Source organism: Acanthaster planci, linkage group LG19, assembly GCF_054643075.1.
Source record: "Acanthaster planci isolate LZ-2023a linkage group LG19, COTS_SCS, whole genome shotgun sequence".
In the NCBI taxonomy this organism is placed as follows: Eukaryota; Metazoa; Echinodermata; class Asteroidea; order Valvatida; family Acanthasteridae; genus Acanthaster; species Acanthaster planci.
The window spans coordinates 2,934,777-2,958,496 of record NC_141795.1 but is presented as its reverse complement, the minus strand read 5'-3'; the positions used below and the strand labels follow the sequence as shown (position 1 = coordinate 2,958,496).

Sequence of the window (23,720 nt, the reverse complement as noted above, 5' to 3'; positions counted from 1 at the left end):
TTGCAATAACAACACCCTCCCGGCGGGTAATTGTCGATGTGCAAACGTCTAGATCTCAGCTCTTCCGCTCAATATCTGCATCAACTCAGACCAGCTCCGAACAGCGAGGAGACGGAGCAATGTGAAGCTCCGTGATTTTCTCCCGATTAAATTAAATTTAGCACCGCAGAAAGGTGCGCACGTAATCGCGCAGCTGAAGTGATGGCTAAATTTGTTGTGATCCCAACACGGATTGATGTGCTCTTCAAGGTGCAGTCATGTATCGCATATGGACAAATTGCAAGATGTACATGGACGATTCAATATAATTTGCCTTTCTGTCTCTCATTATGATGATTATGCTGATAAAGCTCACACATAAATTAACAGAAATCCAGTCCACAGAACAATTAACATGTCCACACAATAATTGATAGAAGTCTCCAGAAGAATTAACAAAAGTCCGTAGAAGAATTAACAGATGTCCACAGAATATGTCCACACGAGAATTAACAGAAGTGCCCACAAGAATTAATAGAATTCCACACAAGAACGAGCAGAAGTCCAGAGAAGAATAAATAAAGTCCATAGAAATCTGCTCCAGAAGTGATCAGTGGTGTCTTTGTTTCCTGTTCTAAACTGTGCGTCCTTCTTTGCTTCATGATGAAGTATCTGAACCAGAAATAAGGTCTGCCCTTTGTCTCATTGTCCTACCATAATTGGTGATGAAATGAGGTCGGACGGAGAACTGTGATGCAGACGTCCAGACCGACGAAACCTCTCTGCCTCTCAGCTTTCCATGATGGGAATAATAACATATGTAATTGTGTCACCACATATTGGGTTGTCAACTTCTGTGATATTTGCATCCATTTCTCATTTATTTGGTCGTTTGATACATTTCAGACATTCCTAGGGATGTAATTGTGGATGGATTCAAGCATTAAAGCAGAGCTGGAGGAAAGTTACTATTGTGCTATGTGTACTGGGTTTGCAGGAAACTCAAATCTATTTCAGGCCTTAAGCAATGATATCTCTGAAATTAAGAACACAAAAATATCAATTAAATATTAATCAAATGTCATTTTTTCCCTTCTCGTTTTGTGGGTTTTTTTCCAGAAATTTGCGCTCTTTCTTGCGACCACGGGGAGTTGAATGAGAAGAACTGCGAATGCCAGTGTGAGGGGGGTTGGGATGGGTTTACATGTAACATCCCTCTGCTAGTGGCAAACTCTTCCATCCCGTGCAACTTGGACTGTGGAGAGCATGGCAGAGTATTGTCTGACGAGTAAGTGTATTATAGTCCATATGACCAAACAATTGGAATGAGGCACAATACAGTGCACCCCCAATAATATTATCCCCCTAACGGTGCACACCATATTTCTACAGTTTATAAATCTAAAGGTCTCAAAGAAACAAATAGTAATTGAATTTTATTTCCATGTGTGTTTTGTTTTGTAATTGTCTTAAATTTGGGATGCCAACAAATCTTGGAAGCATTTTAATTAAATAATCCACATGTAATTTTAAGATGTTGGATTTATATGTCATATACACTTGTATGTGTGTTTTTGTTGGGGTTTTTTATTTTTTTTTTTAACATTTTTTGTTCAATTTTGTTTTGTCTGTTCTTGTCATAGTCAAATAAATAATAATAGTTGTCAGTTTGTGGACCAAATACTTGTTGTGCAGAATTGAAAAGATCTTGACAAAGCCGTAAATTGCATTTTACCATAATGTTCATTGTCATTGTTTCTTCCTTTGACAGATGCAAATGTTCCTGTGATGATAACTATGTTGGAGAAACCTGTGGTATCATGTGTGACAAGACATGTGGAGACCACGGCACACTGGACCATGACACGTGTTCCTGTCGATGCGACGACGGTTACTATGGCGATGCATGCCTCAGTGAGTTTGACCTTTCATCCGGTGACGGCGGCGGTATCACGGCAGGTGCACACATCAACCAATCAAATCTCTCCGTTCTTTTTGTCCTCTCAACTGTCTCGGGTGAATCATCTGTCCCCCTCCGCTGTTCGTGTCTCAGATAGTTAATTTTGCAACTACGAAATATGCAAATGAGCTATTTCTGCTGTCTACTATAGACCCCTTGCAGTTGGTACTCGGTAATAGTTACATTAACATTGCAAGGAACCGTTGAAAAAACGTGAAGTGCAGTCCCCCTTTTACATGTTGTAGACTAATACCTGTGTAAAAGTCGACGTTATGTAGATGATATAAAAAAATCTGCAGAAATATCAAACAAGCATGAAAACAAATATGTAACAGTTTGCTCCAGAAGTCCTTAGGAAAGTTCTAGAATGACAAAATATGCATGCCTGCTAACCTTTCTGCCCCCAAAAAGGTCTCACCGTTCAGGCACGTGATTTGATAATAAAATCAATTTTATCTTTCAACTTAAAAGTGCACCAGATTACCACCATATTTATCTGGCGATGAACTGTTATACAGTAAAGTCCATTTCAGTTCCATCTCATTGTTCCACTGACAAGCCATCATATATAGTGTTCAAGCAAAAAAGAACAATTTTGCAATGTTTGCGACAAAGATTTTCCTTCCGAGCAGTTCTTGAAATGAAAGAATCAAACTTGAAGAAGTTGGGTCCAGTGACACACAATACTGGTTTCACCTGAATCCAGAAAAGTATGCCCCTGCTAGCACTCCCAAAAGTTAGATTGTTCAAATGTGCACCTGCTTCAAACTGCTGTAGTTTAATATTTATATATAACGGGTTTGCCCTTACCCAACGTATATTTATAAGCACTGTATGCTCAGTGCTTGTCCGAGAGCTTGCGAAAAAAACCTCACAAGCTTACTCGGGTGGGACTCGAACCCACGACCTCCTGCTTACTAGTGCAGATGTCTTAACCACTCGACCACCGAGCTTGCCGGGGTCGGCTGGCCGGTCCGAGTCAAATGAAGCAGCGGGTACCGCGAACTATTATCAAGATGTATTTTTGCGTTGGGGAGATGTTAATTATATATAACGGGTTTGCCCTTACCCAACGTATATTTATAAGCACTGTATGCTCAGTGCTTGTCCGAGAGCTTGCGAAAAAAAAACCTCACAAGCTTACTCGGGTGGGACTCGAACCCACGACCTCCTGCTTACTAGTGCAGATGTCTTAACCACTCGACCACCGAGCTTGCCGGGGTCGGCTGGCCGGTCCGAGTCAAATGAAGCAGCGGGTACCGCGAACTATTATCAAGATGTATTTTTGCGTTGGGGAGATGTTAATTATATATAACGGCCAGCCGACCCCGGCAAGCTCGGTGGTCGAGTGGTTAAGACATCTGCACTAGTAAGCAGGAGGTCGTGGGTTCGAGTCCCACCCGAGTAAGCTTGTGAGGTTTTTTTCGCAAGCTCTCGGACAAGCACTGAGCATACAGTGCTTATAAATATACGTTGGGTAAGGGCAAACCTGTTATATATAATTAACATCTCCCCAACGCAAAAATACATCTTGATAATAGTTTAATATTAATTCAGCATTTATTTGCATAAATTAACAAAGAGGAGAAAATATCCCAGAGGTTTTCACCATTCACGGTGAACATCTGTTGGCGTATGGATTGGAAAAAAAATTCTCTGATTGAGTGGAATGTGTCGTGCCAATCTGTGCAATTTTAGGAAAATCTCATGTGGGATATTTTCTTCCAAGAAGATTGCAAGTGGTCGTGGGCTAAAGCAGAAATGCAGCAAAGTCCAAATGACCGCCAATGCCATTTGCAACCAAAGAGTGTATTTCACCGAGCTATGGTTCTTGTCCTCGTTGTTTTTCAGGCTGAAGCAGGTATGTATGAGAGTGAATATTTTTTTCGAAATGGCCTCTTGGCATGTTCCTGCAAGCGGAAAAAAAGGGAAAGGGTCTCACTTTCCTGTTACAGTCACAGATTTAACCCAGGCATATTTGCTTTTTTCCGCCACCCTAAATACTGAGTCATTTGGAACGTTATCTCCCCTATCAACAGCCTCATTTGACTCGTCCGCTGTTTGTCTGTTGATGTTCGTTTGGATTTCCTTTTCCCTTGTCTCTCACCTTATCTTTCGACCCTCTTTCCTTTCCGTTAATGGTCTGCTTCCCATCATCCTCGCCTCTTTTTTGAATCAGTCAGGCTTTTTGGACTAACGTCCTCACACTTGCTAATCTGTCTTCTGTTTTTTTATAGAGAAGCAGTATTTTGTTTTCAGAAATAAACAGAAGTACAAGGGGTTTCACAATTGAACACGGAGATGAAACGCAGCCAGAATTTATCTCTTTTCTGAAGTGAAATACGTTTTTTTTCGGTGCAGAGGTGTGACTTTATAGTGTAGGTAATAAAACGTTAGGTTCAGCTCAGGAAATTGGCCGAGAATGGGCCAGGCAGTCAAACATATATCACCTCTTTGTTTTCGTCTCAGTCCTGGGAAGACAGGAAATGGTTGCCATCATTGCTTCACGGCTCGGCTCAGAGCCGGCACAGAAAGCAATCAAAAGAACCATGGTCGTCAGTTATTGTTTGCCTGCTAACAAGAGAGGACTGGAGCGGCTTAATGCTTGGCAAAGTGATCGTGTGGGATTTTGGCCTGATTGTTGGCACAGTGTTTCAAAAAAACAAACTCTAATGCTGGGCACTTCTCTCCTTAACATTTTCCTCGTGTCTAGTAACTGATGTCAGTCTTGACTTTTAAGTTAGTGGTTGTCCAACATGGCTGGACGGTTACACTTGTAGTCCAGTCTACACTTTTGAAGCTGGCACCATGGTGGCGCCAACCAGTTGAAGACTTCAATATTTTTCGCATTCTTTTCCCTTTCTGTGTCTATTCATGCTTCCATACCGTCTCCCTTTTTGTCCGAGTTTGTGTCGGTGAGGTTTGTTCACATAATGTAGAGGCTGGAGCTAGCCCCCCATTTCCTGAGGATTGGCATACATTTCTTAATTGGCTTTTACAGGAATCACTAATAGCCAAATGGCAAAAAGGTAGGTGCTGCTAGATCTAAATTTCATCCCCTGCTGGGGGGGTCATATAGGTTGCTGCATTAGTCTTTCCAGGCAGGGTTCTTGAGAATGGTTGGGAAAAGAAGTCATGGGAAAAAATCATGCCAAGCCCCGCAGATATATTTTTCATTTTCAAAAAGTAATGATCTCCTGCAAGATCTGGGGAAAAACTCACGAACTTTTGGAAAGGACTTTTGAAGTTTCTCCCAATGTTGGGGAAAATAGTGAGACAAAAAACAATCAACTCTTTCTCAAAATGGGGCGCAGACTGTACTGAGTTCTTTTCGTCTTGAAAGATCCCCAGAAGACCTCTGGCCCAGCCCAAGAAAACCTTGGGTCAAGGACTGTGCCTAAAGATACCCTTGCATCGGCAGGGACTGCTAACGACTCCAACTTTTCTGTTTCCCCTCGTTGTGAATTGGCACGCGAAGGTACCGCAGATCAGCTTTGCCACAACAATAGCTACTGCCTGAATGGAGGGACTTGCCATTCCGTGGAAGACCCCAAGACCAGAGAGCTGCTGTCCCTTTGCAGGTAAGCAGGAAGGAATCGTTGTTTTGCCTGATACAGTTTGTTTTATGATGTGATCCTCTTTTCCCTGTAAAAGTTCTGGGAACAGTTTTGGAAATTCAATTTATATATTCAAGTAAAATATGCCAGCAAAGCTCTCAATTTTTATATTTGTATGTTGGAGTTACAGTCACTAATGAATGCATGCTGCTTACCACAGTTTTTGCTGTAACCAAGATTGAAACAGGAGCAGTGTTTTAAAAAGAATTCACAACTTACAACTTCCTCGGTACAAAATCTTAGCATGCCACTGTGTTTAAACAAGACCTCTCTGTACTCATGTGCTTGTGATAAGAAGTGATTCTTTGAAAACTGGCCTGGTAGATGACTTGTAGGATCGGGACATCTTTCAGTGCATCTTGAAAGATGGTGGATGATGTCAGTGATAGATATGTTGCCAGTACTCCTAGACAAGGGATTTGCTGGAGGTAGACACGATACCTCTGCTTGCATCCCGCCTCCTGTGACATCTCAAGACATACCTTTAATGAAAGACGCATCGAATGCAATTTGAGATATTCTTGTTATTAGTGGAACAGTGATGACTTCAATGCCGTGTCTGGAATTCAAACATGAATTTTTAGGTTGACAGTTGCATTTTTCTGAATAGTTCAGAAATCCCATGGTCCCCGAACAGAGGATTCAACCTGCAGTTCCTACATGCATGACTGTGTAACATATCCTCAGAATTCCACTTTAATTTGTAATTCTGTAAGATGATACATATAGGTTAATGTTATCTACGTGCTCATGTAGCACTAACTTATATTTTCCTCCGGCCAAAAATGGCCTAAATAACACTGAAGGGTCATTGCTTCGTTCAATCTCCAGCTGCCCCCGCACCTTTATGGGCGATCGTTGCGAAATCCCCAAATGCAACCTGGACTGTGGTCTGCACGGCTCACTCCATGAGGAAGAATGCAGATGTGTGTGTGAACCAGACTACAGGGGAACCTACTGTCAAGGTGAGATCTCGTCAGGACACATGCCTAGAAAGGCAGCCGGAAGGACACTCCTGAGATTTTCTCTTGTAATTTGAAGCAACAGAAGGTGGTTTTTGTAGGATTGTTTCTGGGCCTAGTGAGGAAGGAGAAATATGGTGAAAAGCACATTGGGAGTCCATCAGTACTGGAATGTGCTATAGAGTACCGAAGAGTGACGTCACTGTGAACCAGAAAGTACAGTGCAAATGAATGGACTACGCGCGCGTATTGGTTCACGCACTGATTCTCGCGCTAATGCCTTTTACACACTAATTGTGTGCGTGTGACGTATTCTCTTGGATACTCTGTATAGATATGTAATATTACTTTCTGTAATCTGAGCATTCATATTATTTGATTGCGATATTCTTGGAACTGAGTTTCAGTGTACAATGTTGCAGGTTCTTGTACTGTTCTCTCTCCCACCCCTAGAAAGACTGTTCTTTGATATTACAATGTTGGAGAATTTCTTTAGTTTGACACAATCGAATTCCCAATAGTCTGGTTTTTAAACAAGCATTTACACCTGGCATTGTTTTTCTTTGCCAATAGTTATCATGGCCTTAGAATTTGTCAGGTTTTGTTGGATGTGAAAATTGTTGAAAAGGGGATTTTCACAGTATCGGTAAAGGAGGATGGAATGTTTCTTTGGTTTTAGTTTTAATTGTTTTGGGTTTGGGTTTTTTGGTCTGTTCTTTGTTTTCATTCCCAGTGTTGGTCGATGACCACACCGAGCCCTGTGGACCAGAGTATGAGCATTACTGCATGAACGGCGGCACCTGTATCCACCTGAAGGGAATCATGAGGCCGTCTTGTAGGTAAGATGACGCCGGAGGGAACCACTCGTCCGACTTTCGACCGTCCTCCTGTTTGCTCTCAGTCTGTCTGTCTTTGATCTAACGCATGGCACGCATTGCTTGATATCTGTGGGACATCCAATGGGCAGCCATAGCCAAGAATTGGCCTGGTAGTGTCTCGTCCATGAATGTACTAGACAATTCTTGATACTTAAAGTAGGAACTGCACGTGGTGATGTAGTACCCAAATCGTCAAACAAAGTAACCAAAGAGAAACAGTCAAACCAATTTTTGGTTACGACCGCGAAAAACATAACCCAGCCGGGCTTTGTTCAAGTTTGGTTGTTTGGGGCTAAAAGTGTTGAAAGCCCGCCCGGCTGCAGTTCAAAAAACAGAAGCTACACCACATGGTCCATGGCCTGCCATGGCCTTCGTTCTCTCCTTATTTTAACACCACCCTGTCTGCTTTTTCTGCCTGTACCTATGCATTCCTCGTGAGTTATTTTCACCACATTGTCAAGTCCACTGTAAAGCTTTGAGTTCTGCAGGTCAGTTTGTTTGACCGTGGAGCAGAGCTCTGTGCAGAATCACTGCTGTTTTTGTGGAAGCCTCCGTTAGATGCCTTTCTCGTCGGACTTCTTTGAAATAAATTGGGGCACGTTGAGTATCGCAGTATGCATGCATGCCATGAACCTTAAAGTAATGCAGGATATGCCTATGAACAGCGACACGAATTGCTCTGTTGAATGTGCCTCGGTCTTAAAAATCATACCATCATAATTTTAACGTGGCTTTTCATGCGGAATACTAATTTTATTCAAGGTGTTGCCCTTAGACCAACGTGTAAATGCACACTACATTCTCAGCGTGGTCTGAGAGTTGCGGAAAAATCTTAAGCTGACTCTGGGTGGTTTTGACACCCGTAACCTCAAGCTTAACCACACGACCACTGAGTTTGCTGTCATAGTGTAAGGGCAAAACCAAGTCTATACCAGTGTTGCAGTTGAGACCATCACAAAACCACACACAAGACCAGCCACAAGTAACAGGTTGAAAAGTGACAAAGGAGTGCTTTTGTTGCAGTTCATTTGAATAGCTTGTGACTTGAAATCAGAACGGAGGTCTTGTGTTGGTCTGACGTGGTCTCAGCTACAACACTGTTTAACACAGAGCTGCATGCTTGAGTGGAGTGCGTTTTCTTTGGCCAAACTGCATGGTGCCATCAATTCAATATAAAAGCTAATTGATGTGCTGTTTTTTTTTTTTTCATTTTAAAACAAACAATTTTAGCATCTCAGCAGTCAAGTTCATGTAACATAAAACACTTCTAACACTTATGTCTGCAGTTTTACGCTTACAACATGATTAATCTAACATTCAACATTTTTCACTGAATACAATGTAAGCAAAATAATTAGCCCGATTTTAATGAAAAAAAGTGTTGCTTCAACGAAAAATAGGCATTAAAGATGTGCAGATCATGAATCTAAATTAGCACTATAGCAAGTAGTGACATTCGTCGTAATACCCCAAGACTATTAGTACTTTTGTTTTTTGTTCATAATTGTTTAAGTTTTTTGAAATGTGGAATGAAGATTCCATGTATTTTAATCTGTATATCTGCATCACATGTTTGTCAGAAATATGTTTCAAATGAAGTTAAGTTAATGAGCACATAGTTGCCACCCTTCCCCACCCAAACAAAAAAAATGAGTAAAAGGAACCAATTTAAGCACTTCCGCATTAAGACGTGGGCTCGTCTTTTGGTCCATGTGCTGATCATTGCTGTGACAAGCATTTTTCCGATCAGTTGGATAAATCATATTCTAGAGTCTTTTCAACATATTTATCAAAATCTTCTCATTGGATAGTCATCCTTTCACACATCAGGTGTCACAGAGCAGATACCCCAGTATGTGTAGGAAGCATGTCCCATTTCTATACATTCTTCAACGATTCCAGTCATACATTACTGACGACGCAGTGAAATCTTCTTCCTTTTGCATATCACTTCTTTTGATCTATAAACATTTCCACACATCTGATTTTAAGGAAATTTGATCTTATGTATTTTTCATACTTGTGTATCACGTTTTCAATCTCGTGCCGCGTTCCCTGTTTTGGACGTCAGTTTTTTTTGGTTGTGATTGTGTAACCATTGTGAAAGCTGCATCGGCTTGTGTTCCAGGGCATTGTCTGCTCTCTTGCAACATTTGTTCGTGTTTTAGTTTTGTGAATCAGTGTTAGAGATGAGAAGACATGAAACAACAGTTGCAAGGCAGAGAATTAGATTTTTGGTCAAACTTCAAAAGTGGAGGAAATGAAAGCATTGTGATGAATTGTATTCGGACATGATTTTGTGTTGTTAAAATTTGCAAGAAAGTAAATGTCTCTTTAGGCCCCCCTCCCCGACCTAGATTGCTTGCTTTGTCAGATTGAAAAGTCAAAGTAAGAATCTGACTCTCAAAATTTGGATTTAGTTTCAATCATTATGTGTGCATTGCTGTAGCCGCTTTTACTGTGGAAATTGTTGTTATTGTCCTTGGCTGTTTGGTTCCGTATTGTGATGCTTTCATTGCATAAAAATAGGCTGGTTCCCATCGGTCAGATTCCCTCATTGGTTGCCATGGGCACTGACAAAGTGGTTGCTTTGGTAACAGACTTTGGCTGTTGAGTAACTGTGATCTGATTGGCAGGTGTCCCATACTCTATTATGGGGATCGTTGTGATCTACTGGAGCCCGAACTCGACTGCGGTTGCATGAATGGCGGAAGGTGCCAATATAACCCAAGATTAGAGGCATATATGTGCATGTGAGTAAACTTCAAGAGGAAGAGACTAAAATCGTCCAAAAAATTTGATGAATGGTCAATTGTACCATTTTCATGGTAAACCCAAGTTCTTCAGGGAATTCTCGTCAGGAGGCTTCATAAATCCAACAAAACTTAAGCACTGCCCTACTTCAAATTTGAATATCAAGCCCCGTGTTAAGTAATAGTGGCATATCTTGACCCCAATCTTTTGAAAGATTATACGAAAATGTGGCTTCACAAGTTGATTGATCAGAGAAACTTCATTTACGGTTAATTTGAAATTCACCTGAACCGTAGAGTAGTTGATGTGTATGTAGCACTGTGCAGTCAAGTGCAGCCTAATCATGATTATGATTTAGTAATCATTAAATTTCATAAAAGGGTTTACGTAATGATGATTACACCAACTTTTACATTTTTCTTTGCTACTTAAAACCCATGTAGGATAAATTACGGTGATTTGTCACAAACACACATGTACATGTATCCAGTCATGGAAGATAGATCTACAGATGGTATGAAGTGAAAATTGGCCCTGTTTTGTTGATCTAACCTTGAAAATAACTGCTAATTCTGCACTTGTGTTAACAAACTCTCAAAAACTTAGACTTGACCTGAATATTTAACAGCATGTCATTTTGCACCAAATCTTTAACCCCAAAATGTAACGAGATATGTTTTTGATCTTACTGATGCTCTAATAGCATGAATGCTTTGTCTCACCCTCCAAGGAGACTGTTTACTTGTGTTTGACAACATGAAATTGAAGTAATTGAATTGAAGTTATTTTATTCTTTGTTCTGATATTAAAAACATACACAGATGCTGTGTGACATATTTATGGTAAAATCTCTTGCCAGCCTCACAGAAAGCCTTGTTTTTGCAGGTTCAGAAAATGAAAGAAAGGGACACAGCATTTTTATTATCAACAGAGGGCTACTGACCTAGTTTTTAACTCACAAATGAAGCAATGGCTCAAGAATTGTTTGACATGTCAAAATCAGAGCTTCTCATTGAAGCTACGCTGTCTCTTCACTGAATCCTTTGCCGCAACAGGGAGACACAACCACCGGAAGGTTGTATTCTCAAAAACTCAAGGACTGATGTTGAAAACAGGAATGGATAGCACACATATCAATCCTTTCCCCGTTTTTCTTTGTCCAACCTCAAGGACACTCAGGCAAAAAAAACTGTGTCTGCCCTCACGAAATGCCTTAAGATATTTCACTGCAAGACTGGTATTTCTTTGAGACTGGCGTGTTATTCCATGAATCACTTGTCAGTAATGCTCCAAAAATTTGTCCCTTCATTCACTGATTGTGTCAACTTTCAAAAACAGTTGCCTCAAAAAATTTACCGGTGAGAGATGCCAGTTCAAGTCACTTCCACCATCTCGTCCCAATGCAAGTAAGTACATGTAGAGGGCGCTGTAACAAGCGTCCAATGCTGCCCATTCTTTATGCAAATTAACCTCTTGTGTTTTCTGCTCTCGTTCCTCCTCTTTTTTTTTTTTTTTTGGTACGTTGCCATGGTTGCAGCTGTCCCCCTCACTATGGAGGAACGAGATGTGAGTTTGTCAAACCTGGTTACTCTAAGAGTAAGTAATCCTGCAATGACGTGCCCAGTATCAAAATCACGTACTTTGTCGCATCTTGTCACCTGGCTGCCAATACCGGGAGCTGTTCATCATCGCTTCGACTCTTTAATCTGTCTCCGTTCTACTTGCTTTTCCTGTTTTTTTCCCCCTTTGTTTTGTCCAGGGATGTCCCAAAAGGTTTCATTCACGGATCCTGGCCAACCTGAATCAGTTTGGCGAAAATGTTGTCAGCCCGAAAACGCTGTCAACACAGCAGAGCGTTTATATTCTTGGACACTTTTATACACTGCCCGTGGACAGAAATGACCACAGGAACAAGGTCACCAAGAAACTAACAACGTTGAAGGCAATAGCTGAAGTAACATCCGCGTTGTGTGGCTGTAGCAGCTTCTCATAGATTTGTGTGTTATCCACAGCCGCAAGCAAGATAATTCTGATGTGGCTTCATCAGCAGTGTTAGAAAACATGAGAGCAATAGTGGCTGAAACATCTGCCAAGGATAGAGTTCGCGTGAAATACAGAGAAACGATCAGCATATTGAATCAAATCTCCAAACAACAGGAGTCTGTTTTGAAGCTCCCCCCCCTTGCAAATTGTGAAACTTTCATTGGGACATGCCCTTCATATATCTTCCCTCCCACTATAATCTTCTTGCTCATCTCCCGTGACTTTCCCACCACGAGGGCGCTCTCTCTCATTCTTGTCCAGGTTTCCATGTCGCTATTTATAGACTCCCTGCTGTGATGCCATTATAGTTTGCTGTTTCTGTTCTGTTGAATGACCGTGTCTCGTGTTCTCTAGAGATTTTTTTTTTCCTTTTGCACCATGGTAGAGAATAATTCCTTGAGAGTAATGTCCTCCAAAACCATGTCATTTACTGAATAATACCCTCGTTAAATCAGTCATTTTCTAAACTTTATGGTTGCAGTGACTTTTTCTAAATTTCTGAAAGTCTTGCGTCTTTTTACTCTTACCACCTTGTTCGAATTTAATGAGTAGGATTTCTCTACTTCTAACATCTCAGACCGTTAATAGATGGTGGTTGATCGGCTGTAGACATTGAACCATTATCTCCAGATCTCTCTTTTTTTTCTTGCAGTTTTTGTAGAATCTGGCTTGGGCTCTTATAACTTCCTAAGTTCCTCGTCTAACCGAAGGCTCTGTAACATATGATATGGGCACGTGTTGCATGAACGTACTGCATTAGGGGAAATGACAGGATAAGTCGCTTCCAGGGTTTTCCATGTGATGCAAGATCTGTGGAAAAGTGAAAATCCAATTCTTTGTAGTGGAAAAGAAAAACAGTCGGTGAATTCTTCACATCAAGTAGATGAATGATGATATTTAAGTAAAAATTCCGAGATTTTTTTTTTATAGTAATTAAGAGTGTCAAGTCAGACAGACTTCTTGTAGTGAGTGAAATGATACTTTTCAAAATTTTTTACAGAAAGGTTTCAAGCATCAGTAGGCATGTACATGTATGGGATTTACCAGAATGTACATATTGCACGTTTGGAAGCTGTAGTTGTTTGCATTATATGTCAGTAACCTGCCACCTTCCTTACGATTACCTTGTCTGTTCCTTGCTTTGTTAACTTTGTTACCTCTCCCCCGTAGAGTAATGGAATGCACCATGCTTGAGTTTAATCTAGCTTTGTTAGTCAGGACGCATGATAAGTGAAAGAAAAGGACTTTTTCTTCAAAAAAGTAGCAATGGTGTGAGAACTCAGTGCATACTATTCCCACAGAAGTTATGATGCAGAACAGCACCATTAATGCTATGTGCAACTATATTCCTCTCTTGCTAAGGCGTTGTATTTTTGTGCACATTCAATTAAAAGTCAGTCGTGTAGTCCATGCCATTCACATGCCATTTGTATGCACAGCTTGTGATTTGCTCATGAGTGAGCCAGGTGACACCATCTACACTTTCCTGCACAGAATCCATACTCATCAGACTGCATGTAGTTAATGTTACTCAGTGCTCAAGCCTTCTAAATGTGGTTTTGTGACCAGATCTCGTAAAATGAGTCTTAAGGCCATTTTTTAAGTAACTGTGTTTTAGTTGGCATTTGGAAAGAGCAAACTGAGCTCTTTGTTTTGATGTCTGAGTCAGTTTGGAATCCTGTTTAAAATTGACGTCATATGAGTGAAAAATGTCAGGGATCCTATTGATTTGATATCATGAAAGATCCCTTTTAAAGGGCCTTAATCTCAAAATTGATCTGGTGACTTGGGACACATTTTGTTAGGTTGGGCCACATTTGTCAAGTTTGTCCGAGAATCAGTTCTGTGACGACACACCGTTGTTCTTTTTTGCTGTTGCAATTGTTGTCTTGTCTTGATCATGTGACACTCCTTATTATTGCTAGGTCCACCCCACCATCACCGTGCACACCGAGTCAAACGCTATATGTTATCTGGTATGTTGCTATGCAACCATCCTATGCATTATGAATATGCATGAAGCAGGAATGACTGAATCGCACAAGTCATCGCATGATGTGCCTTGCATAGTATGCATACAATAAATCAAAGCAACCTAGTCATCAGTAAATTTGCTCAGCTCTCCCAAAGAGATGTCAAACCAAATTTCAGCTTAACTTACAAATATCAAGAAATCATTCTAATTTCTTATTAAAAAATGCATGGAAATAATAACCTCCTTATGTTATGGTTACACAGTGTATCATTCATTTTGAAGAGAGACAAAAGTTTAAGTTGTTTTTCAGATTCAAAATAGATATAGATACGTGAAATTGATATACAGTTGTAACTGTTTAGGGCACTGCAGCATTCCAGTTTAGTTGAAATCTTGGAGAGGTTGAAATCTCAACCATGTACACATTTGCGACCACTTTAAGGCTGAATTCTTTTGCCTTCTATTGAAATGAAGTCTGGCTTTTGATTCAAGCACCTGTGCATGCCGTTTCCATCGCCAGTGGTAACATAACAGTAATGCACAGCTGAGAAACCTGTGTCCACCCTGTGCATCTTATTTTTTTTTTAATTGTTTGAAGCAGGAGTTTTATCGGGAATGTCAGATGCATAATGGCACACATGGGTTACAGTGAGACGGCATCGGCTCTCTGGGGAGGATTTGAAGTGTCTGGTCTCATCAGAAATTTAATTAGAACCAAATACTTACTTGTTTGTATCCATGAAATTGTTCAGAACTACGTTTTGCTTCATCAGGAACCTCAGGGAAGCTTTTTTCCCAGCATCTGAATCCATGCGCCATTGTGCGCCCAATGCCTTCCATTTAATTTTCTAGAGATAATGATAATGGCTGAATTTCATTTGATGTACATGCAAATCTCTCACGTCAATTTCATCAAAGGGTGTTTTTTTTTGTCTTTCCTGTGAAACTTTTGAGAGATGCTCAGTCATTCCGTTTGTGTTTGAAAAGTTTAGAGGAAAGTTAATTTTTCTCAAAGGAAAGTTGATGTATCTACATTCTCTGAGGCTCAAAGGGAAAAGACTGAATTTTTGAATTTTGATTAATATCAAAATATTAATATCTATTAATGAGTTGCATGGATCAATTCATCACTTATGTATTACTTATTCCCAGTCACAGCTGAAGTGTCGTGCTAAAAAGATATATATACGTTGTAGATTAAAGTCACTAAGCAGCAGATTCCAAAAATGAGCCAAGCTTCAATATAGAGTTGCGAAGTGCGACGTCATTTTGAAGCAGGAAGTGCAGTGCAAACGAATGGAGTATGCACGAGTGTTTGCTCACACGCTGGCTCTCACATTGATGCCTTTTACACTATAGACCTTTTTCACCGATGTGACTGGATTGCTCTAAAAGTAAACAGTACCACCACCTGTGGACGGCCTTGGCCAAGGCGATCGCATGTATTCCTACGGGCAGCTTCAACCACGTGCAAGCACACGTGCGAACCCTGCATGCTTGACTATTTTATCTTGAATAATCACAACCAACACTATGCACCATTACCTTCACAATACATCATAGGTCCAGCACGATCCTGACATCACAGGAAAAGGGTCTATAGATGTCCCAGGCACTCCCTGGAATGACTCTCAGTGGCTAGGAAATCATTGGAAAATAATTCACAAGGACCTGATTTTCAGAAGTTCTCAAATGTTTTGAACTGTAGAAAAGTTTGTCCGCTCAACAACAAAAGGGGGGAAGGAAGTGTTGAAAGGGTATGCTCCCCCAAGCCTCAAACTCTCTGTTTTCCTGCTAACTTTGCCTGCTTTTGAGGACAGTTTTGAAAGTTGGCAACACAAGGGCACCAACACACTCTTAGGATCCATCATTAGGATCATCTGGCTCTCCATTTTCTGGCTTGTCACTCTCTTTGCCTCACACGTTCTCCGTTTGCCACAATTCAGGATTATTGCCAGTACAGACAGTCACAGATAGCTGCTGATTGTCTGCTGTTGTCTTTGTGTCAGTCAAGGACATCCGTATTAATTACTTCTCAGTTTGAGAAGGTCATGTCGTACTCTAAGATTTGTCTGCGATAAATTTGGGAGAAAGACTTTGCAATAGTGCTCATCAGAACGGCCTGTTGTTGAGTCGTCTTGTTTTTTGTGAGAGCTTTTGTTGCATTGCTGCAATATGACAGATAGGTTGAAACACAAGTTCATTAATGCAGCGCAGAATGAGAAATTCCTGACAACTTCTTGCAATATCTCTGTGTATACTTTCAGATACAAAAGAGAACTCCCGCAAGATGATCATAACCATCTGCGTCATCTTCCTCGCCATGCTGATTGTCATCGGTCTCGTTGTCATTGTCTACATCAGAAATAGGTCAGTCTTCGCTTTCCCAATCTGAAGAAAGAAGAAGAAGAAAATCTGGGATTTGTCTTTAGGGCCTTCTGGGAAAGCTGATCATGTGTTGTCCACAAATCTAACCCACAAATGCTAGTGTGAAAAGTTGTTTGAGAATCTATAAAAACTGCTCTCTGGGGAGTTGTTTTGATTGCTACAACAGTCACTGACAACACAGTCCATTGGCATTCTTTCGAAATTCACAACTCACGATAGAAATTATTACACGTGTACGACACGATGCGAAACAAAATGAACGCGACGCATCAAGTTGTCCAAAAGCTCTGCCCCGTGTTAAGAGAAGGGCATAGGAAACAAGACCAAATGTGGTTGGCTTGACATGTACGAGTTACGTACCCGACTACTCAGCAGAGCTGAGAGTATTATTATTATTGCACAGACCGATCAACTTTCTGGCCGGAACTATGCGTTCTGGTCTTGAAAATCGAGTCCATCCTATGACATCACATTTTGGCCAAGATTTGTCTACTGCCCTCATTGACTGATTTCGATAAATTTTTGTGAAGAGCCCAGACGGAGACTGAAAAAAGCACACAGAAAACGCCGATATTTGCTGATTGAATGACATAAAAGAGGAATTAATCCAACTTATTGTATAAAAGACAGTTGAAAACTTTCATATAATGTCAATGTAAACCTACATGGCCCATCCCCTTTAAAAATTAATGTTACCATTAAAAAACAAAATGCATTTTGCAAGAAATTGAAAGAACAGCCACTGTTTTTTTCTTTTTGGAAGTCAAACAAACTGTGACTTTATCAACAAGCTTTGCCTGGATGTGGTTTCTACTTTATGGGCTCAAGAACCCGCATCCGCAAACAGTTTGAGGTTACCATGAGGTGACGAGATAAATCACTTCCTGGCCGTCTTACCTGCAATGTTTTTTTTATACCTCTGTGGTGTTCGTCATCAGGACTGCCCGTGAGAAAGAACGCCGCGAGAAACTGGAGGAGATGATCCAAGACCAGCGCACTGGGATGAGGCTGCAAGCCCCACTGCAGTTCACTGGGGCCGGAGGGACCTACCCAGCCGACGACATCGAGATGACCAGTGTGAGTCGGCTCTCTGATTGAGTTCACGAAAGGAGTCAGGAGATGCTCGAGCCGTTCTTGATTGAAATTGACAGTTCAAGAAACTTAACCAGTGGCTAACGAGGGAACACTCAACATTTCACCCTGTCAGTTTTATTCAGAATGCCACATCAAGTAGTACATCAAAACTTAGGAGATCAGGTTGCTCTTTCTAATGAGCAAATTAATGCAAAATTTCTGGAGAAGAACTGCCTTGGGACTCATTTTGTGCAATCAAGTTGCATCTGGTTCATTATATCTTGTCTAGAAAATCAGTTGTTTCACTCCTTACTTTCTTTCTTGAAATGTTGCCAATTTTTTTTGTGAAAGAGATTCAGATTTATTGATAATGCCGACTTTGCAAATTATTTGAAAGAGTTTAATGTGTCAGACTGAAGGAAGTCAAAACATTGATGTCCTGAAAATGTAAGGGGAGATATTTTAAACTGGATTGATCACGTTTGTTTGTTTGTTTGTTTGTTTGTTTGTTTGTTTGTTTGTTTGTTTGTTTAGTTTCACCGTAACTCCAACCAGATGCCAGATGTTAGAATGGAGTCAGAGCAGCATCCTGGTGCCACTATGCCTGGTGACCGTTCCCAAGGTCAGGGGTCATTGCCTCGGAGTCATAATGACAGCATGAACAGATTGCCCGACAGATCGTCCCAGACCAGCATCCACTCACAGGGCAGCCAGGGAGAGGGGCGGGGCAGTGCACACATCAAGGGCGGAAAGAACGGGTATGAGGCTGTACCCACGCAGGAGGATCCGACAGGCAAGCAAGGGGTCCAACCCAAGAATGACTCTGATACGTCACTGGAGGGGCCTGGGGACCCGGACACTTTGCCCCTCAAGCACCCGAGGGCATCCAGTGATCTGGGCAGCGAGAGTGAAGAGTCGGAGGGGGAGGGGGACCTCGTTGATGTCCCAAACCCCCAGATACAAGCCCTACAAAACCACCTTGGGGGCAGCGACCATGACAGTGGGGACTATACCTGGGACGAGCACAGTTCCCCGGGACTGCGGATTACGTCGCCCTATGCCCACGACTCGTCACCCCTGCACCAGCCAAGAGGTCGAGGGCGCTTGGATGGCGTCGACGGAAGCAGGTCACCTGACCGAATCCATATCCATGAGAATCCCCTGGAGAACCCAGGGTCCAAGACCGATGCAATGAATAACGTCATGTCGGGAAGCCCTAAGGATGCCTACTATGGTGATAGGTTAAAAGACGTCGTCGAAGGCAGCCCACCTTCAGCTGTTTAAAAAAAAAAAAGGCCATCCGCACCTTTGCATTGTAAGATAATGCCTTGATATTTATATTTTATAAGTGTATAGAGAGAGCCTACAGTTCCAAGTTTGTGTACAGTCAGCTTGACAAATCTCACTGAGTCGCAGTGAGGAGCGTGTTTTTGCCAGTGAGAGGATAAGTTACGAGAGAAAAGCCAACAGGACAGCGTAGCAAGCAAGGAATGACTAGGGAGAACTTTAGGCTTGCTTTTCAAAACAGCATTTTGCAAGTTGTTGCCTTTTGGGGGATAATGTGGTCAGATTCAGTTTATTCCAAATTGTCCATGTATTTGAAAGCGTTTAATTTCATGAAGATGGAAAAAAACAGCATGTCCAGCGGCAACCCCATGGCTTAGAAAGATGACTTACACATACCTTGCTGACCTTGTGGTCCAGGTTTTGCACAAATACCGTCTGTACTATTTTAAGCAACTGTTATAATAATTGGTCTCATTTCAGTGAAGGTTTGGATATTATGTTGTTAACGTTGGACCAAAAAAAACCAGTGAATCCATAAAATGTAAAATGTGAGATGAAATATTGTTTTTCTACCTGTCTAAGGCATAAAAACTTGCACTAGACGACAGCGATTATTAGCTTGTGCAGGATCCGGGTTATCTTTCAAAGCATCGGCCGCATTCAGAATTATTGATAAGCATTGTCTTAATATCTTGATGAGAAAAGAATATGGCCATTTCACAATAGTGCGCCACCAAGAGTTTGCAACACGTTGGCCATTCACAGTGCGCGAAATTTGTCGACCCAATGCGCGTTTGGAAAGGGTCGACAAATTTCGTGCGTTATGATTGGCCAACGTGTTGCAAGCTCTTGGTGGCGCACTATTGTGAATTGCCCATATTGAATAAACAGAGGTGAGCTCATGTTGATCCGTCTACTGAAACAAAAATATTTTGTTCACTTCGGAAGTGACTACCAGGTCACATTTCTCCAATTTAGCCCAAAAAATGCAACAAAAACATATACATCTGTTAATGCCTTGGTTTGTTTACATTATTAATTGTTAGCCTATATCATCAAATTTCTGAAAACTTTTATCACCTTTGATGAGTACCTTTGTGGCTCTGCTGAATATTTTTCGAGGCCAGACCTTAAAGTTTCCTATGTCTGATACTCCAAATCTTCCATTTCCAAATGATTATATTAATTTAGATGGTTCAAATGTTATAGAATTGTACATTTTATTACCAAGATGTTTAACTGTAAAGTGTCAGTTTTTTTCTTCCAAAATCACTTAAACTTAGTTTTGACCAGTTGTAGCCAAAATGAACTCAGTGAAATAGGAGTTCTTGGGTACAGTATTGTTTTTTCTTTCCTAATATATAAGAGGCTATTTTGAATAAATCCATACTTCTCTACCAGTATATATGTCAAATAAATAATGAACAAATTGACCGCTTGCAAAGATGTTAAGGGTACTTAAAGCACAGCCATTCAAATTCATATGAATACTTGTACATGCATGAGGTATTGTCCATGTTTTTCTTCCAGTCGGAAGAATAAGCCTCCCTTGTAAGATGTATAAGCTAGGGTAAATATTTGAGGAGAAACATCGTAGATTGCCTCAGAGTTCATCGATTAGTGTTAGGAAGGGGTCGGTAAACAGTGTAGAAATAACGGCCAAATGTGATTGCTAAACGGTGATAGTTCGGCGTTTTGTAATTCAGTAATTGTAGCTCTTCTATTGTCGTCCGGAATTCAAATGTACCGTGGTGGCATGAAATGATTTGTATTTATGTGTTGCGAGCTTTGTAAATACATGTGTGGCCATTGTAGAAACAAAAGATTTCATGCCAAGTTATCACGCCGCCATTATGCTTTTAATATACCACATAAACCAGGCAAGCAATAGAGACAATTTACCAAATCCGGTTCGGTTAAAGGTTGTCCAGCCTAGTCCGCAAGAATACAGGCCTTGGTTATCGTAAGGACGTCGAGTTTAAAATGTTGAAACCCTCATATCTCCAACTTGTACATGTCAAGATCGAAGCTATCTTGATCGAAATAGTATTCATCAGTGGATATGTGTAAAACCATAGTTAGAAATAATATAAGCTCCATAAATCCTCACGTGTATCTTTGTAGTACAGATTATGTGAATACTTCCGAAACACAGAAGATCTGTCTCTCATGGTCAAGAACTTTAAGTAACAAAGGGGAGGGGCTTACTCAAAGAGAAAGGTGTTTTGTATTATCCAAAATAAAGTTAGCTTTGATTGGGGGATATCGAGCTGCATGCGGCATGCGTGTTCAATTTGACTGTTTTTCTTCAAAAAGCATGTTATAAAGCCCAGAATGTAATCTCACCCCTCTGAAGGTCCATAAAAGGGTACTGGAAAAAAAATCCAAACTTTTGCCCTCCCCCCCAAAAAAGTTTGGTTCTGGATCCTAACTTGTAATTCCTTCCTCTTTGAATCCCCTACTGAATGTCATCTCTTGCCTACAAAATTCTATAGAGGCTTTGCGTGGTATCCATCTTGCAGATGGGTTCTTTTGTTCCACAGGGAAACCTCCTTTGTGCATATCTTGTGAAACAAAAGCACTGGCCTGCAAGATGGCAGCCATACAAACTCTATATCGGGAGTATATTTATTGGAAGGCTGAATGTTCTTGTCAGTAATTGTCATAATTATCGCTCAGAATTTTGATGTCGGTATATATTAGGCCTACAGTTGCGTTTTTCATTTGCAGCATTTTGAAAACGATTTTTAACTGTAATATGAATTTGCGATGTTATTTCGTTTGAGCACACAGATAAAGTTTGGGGCTGCAAAAGTGCTGTTTACTGGAAAGTTATAATCTTTAATGGCAATGTCACGACTTAATATTGCCAAGACTGTAATTAAATCAATTTCGCATTATAAGGCGAACTATGTCTTGTATAGTTGACTTGACCAGCATTGTGAACTATTGCCGTTTTTTTTTCGGCAATGGAGTTTTTTGTTAAGTTCGACTTTTAATTCCCAGACAGCCATCAAGGCCGTCCCTCAGAAAATCGAGTTACTCTATTTTCGTGGCCCTATTTTCCCATTGTACTTTTAATTAGGACACGTGTGACCATTTTAATAATTGAATTATAGTACACTCCAGAGTTGAGAACGCGTTTAGATGTGAGACGTCTGGTAGCTTTTCGTTTTCATTCCCACCAAGACGTCACACCCCTGCGTAGTTATGGAGACTATACTGAGCACGCATTTAAACGGGTTGGAGGTTCAATAGTATAAAGGTCTGCAAGGCTGCCATCTTGCAGGCAAGGGCTTTGTTCCACAGAGGAGGTTTCCTGTGGAACAAAAGCCCTGCCGTGCAAGATGGCTACCATGCAAAGCCTCTATTTGTAAACTTTTTTACATCATCAACATTTATTTCCATAATGCCATAATTTTGATGTAACAAATTTACAAACGATTAATGAAGAATATTATAATGAATACACCTGTAGAGAAGTCAATCAAAGGAACAGTAAATCAAGAACAAAAGGGCGATTATGATGGCACACCTCCCGTACCTCGTGCTTATAAGAAGATGCCATACATAAACAAGAACAAACAAACCAAACAATACAAAACATCATGTCTTTGTCTGCACGTGAAAGTGTGTCTTTACTTTGATTTTCTGCTTTTCAAGTACAACCGCCGTATAATATAAAGTAGGTATTTTGTATCAACAGCTGTATATTGGAAATCACTTTAGCAAATTGTTGCATTTATTGTATAAATATGCATAGCAGCTCGCTGATAATGGTATCATTGTACATAGGTAGACATTATGTCATAGGTTATATGGAGATACAGTCGAGCCTTGATAATAAGCAAAGATCGTATAGCGCCTAAGGCGCAAGATGGTTAACTCTGTCCATAAGATGTAATTACCATGAGTGCCATTTGAGCAAGCGATACGCGTGCGCAGTTTAAGGTAATGCGTGAACGTAGGCTCACCAGGTGCACGTGCCTGCCGCGGCGCCTGCGCCTTAATGTGCATCGCGAAGGCGTATTGCTTGCTCAAATGGCGCCCATGCGATTACAACGTTTTACGTGTATTCGCCGTGAAGTTGGCACTCTTGGCCGCTTCGCGGCGCTGTACGATCTTTGATAATAAGAGCACTGTCAGTACAGCACTATGTTAACACAACAGGAAAAACGTAGGCTATAATACTTTTATCTTCGTTGTTTTCTTTCCTGAGAGGTAATCTCCGAGGTAATTTTCGAAGGACCTCTTATTATTGTAAACGAGGTTTGACTGCACTCCATCGATCTATATACTGTAAAGCTCTGCCGCCTTCTGCAAGTCGATGGCTACTTCAATGGTGTTGGAGCAAAATCGTAACTCCTCTGTACATAAAGCTGTTCACTCTTCGATAAATTGGAATAATGATGATAACATCATTCCAATATTAACTTTTCTCTTGATAGAACTATGCTTGATGTTGCGTTTGGTTTTGAAGTAAGTTAATTTATTACAGTGCGTCATCGTGACGTGGACAGATTTTTTGTTTGTATTTTTGTCGTGTTCCCGTGTCAAAATGCTTTGTAATAAAGCCGTATGCAATGTACTCTGCAGTTGAGTTTTCCCTGTTCTTTCTTATCCGTTGGTGTTTCAAGATCGGTGGCACTTAAGATATCATGTTGGACCACACTAACGGCGAGCAATAAAACGCTCTGACACTGCCCTTGGACTGGAGACCCGTCTGTATTGTAGATCCCGCATTCGAACGTCATAGATGGCAGTTTCACGGACTTCTTGACCGCTCATAAAATTCTCGACCAA

General features: G+C 40.9%; 1 protein-coding gene across 12 annotated transcripts in view; it reads left to right on the top strand.

The window, feature by feature from the left end:
* The window catches only part of LOC110974006 (uncharacterized), a 96,793-nt gene extending 73,281 nt beyond the window's left edge, over nt 1-23,512 (top strand). For 3 of the 12 annotated variants that reach the window (XM_087129747.1, XM_087129757.1, XM_087129756.1), the window contains 11 exons: nt 1,099-1,267; nt 1,751-1,938; nt 5,418-5,520; nt 6,388-6,521; nt 7,252-7,357; nt 10,033-10,149; nt 11,489-11,556; nt 14,119-14,169; nt 16,436-16,538; nt 17,495-17,633; nt 18,165-23,512. In XM_087129747.1, the coding sequence (XP_086985873.1) occupies nt 1,099-1,267; nt 1,751-1,938; nt 5,418-5,520; nt 6,388-6,521; nt 7,252-7,357; nt 10,033-10,149; nt 11,489-11,556; nt 14,119-14,169; nt 16,436-16,538; nt 17,495-17,633; nt 18,165-18,914 (1,928 nt within the window). In that variant the 3' untranslated portion in view covers nt 18,915-23,512. Of the gene's footprint in view, nt 1-1,098; nt 1,268-1,750; nt 1,939-5,417; nt 5,521-6,387; nt 6,522-7,251; nt 7,358-10,032; nt 10,150-11,488; nt 11,557-11,687; nt 11,747-14,118; nt 14,170-16,435; nt 16,539-17,494; nt 17,634-18,164 lie in introns of all 12 variants that reach the window. The other 9 variants (XM_087129749.1, XM_087129758.1, XM_087129748.1 and 6 more) reach the window with 8 other exon arrangements.
* Nucleotides 23,513-23,720: the final 208 nt, after the last annotated feature.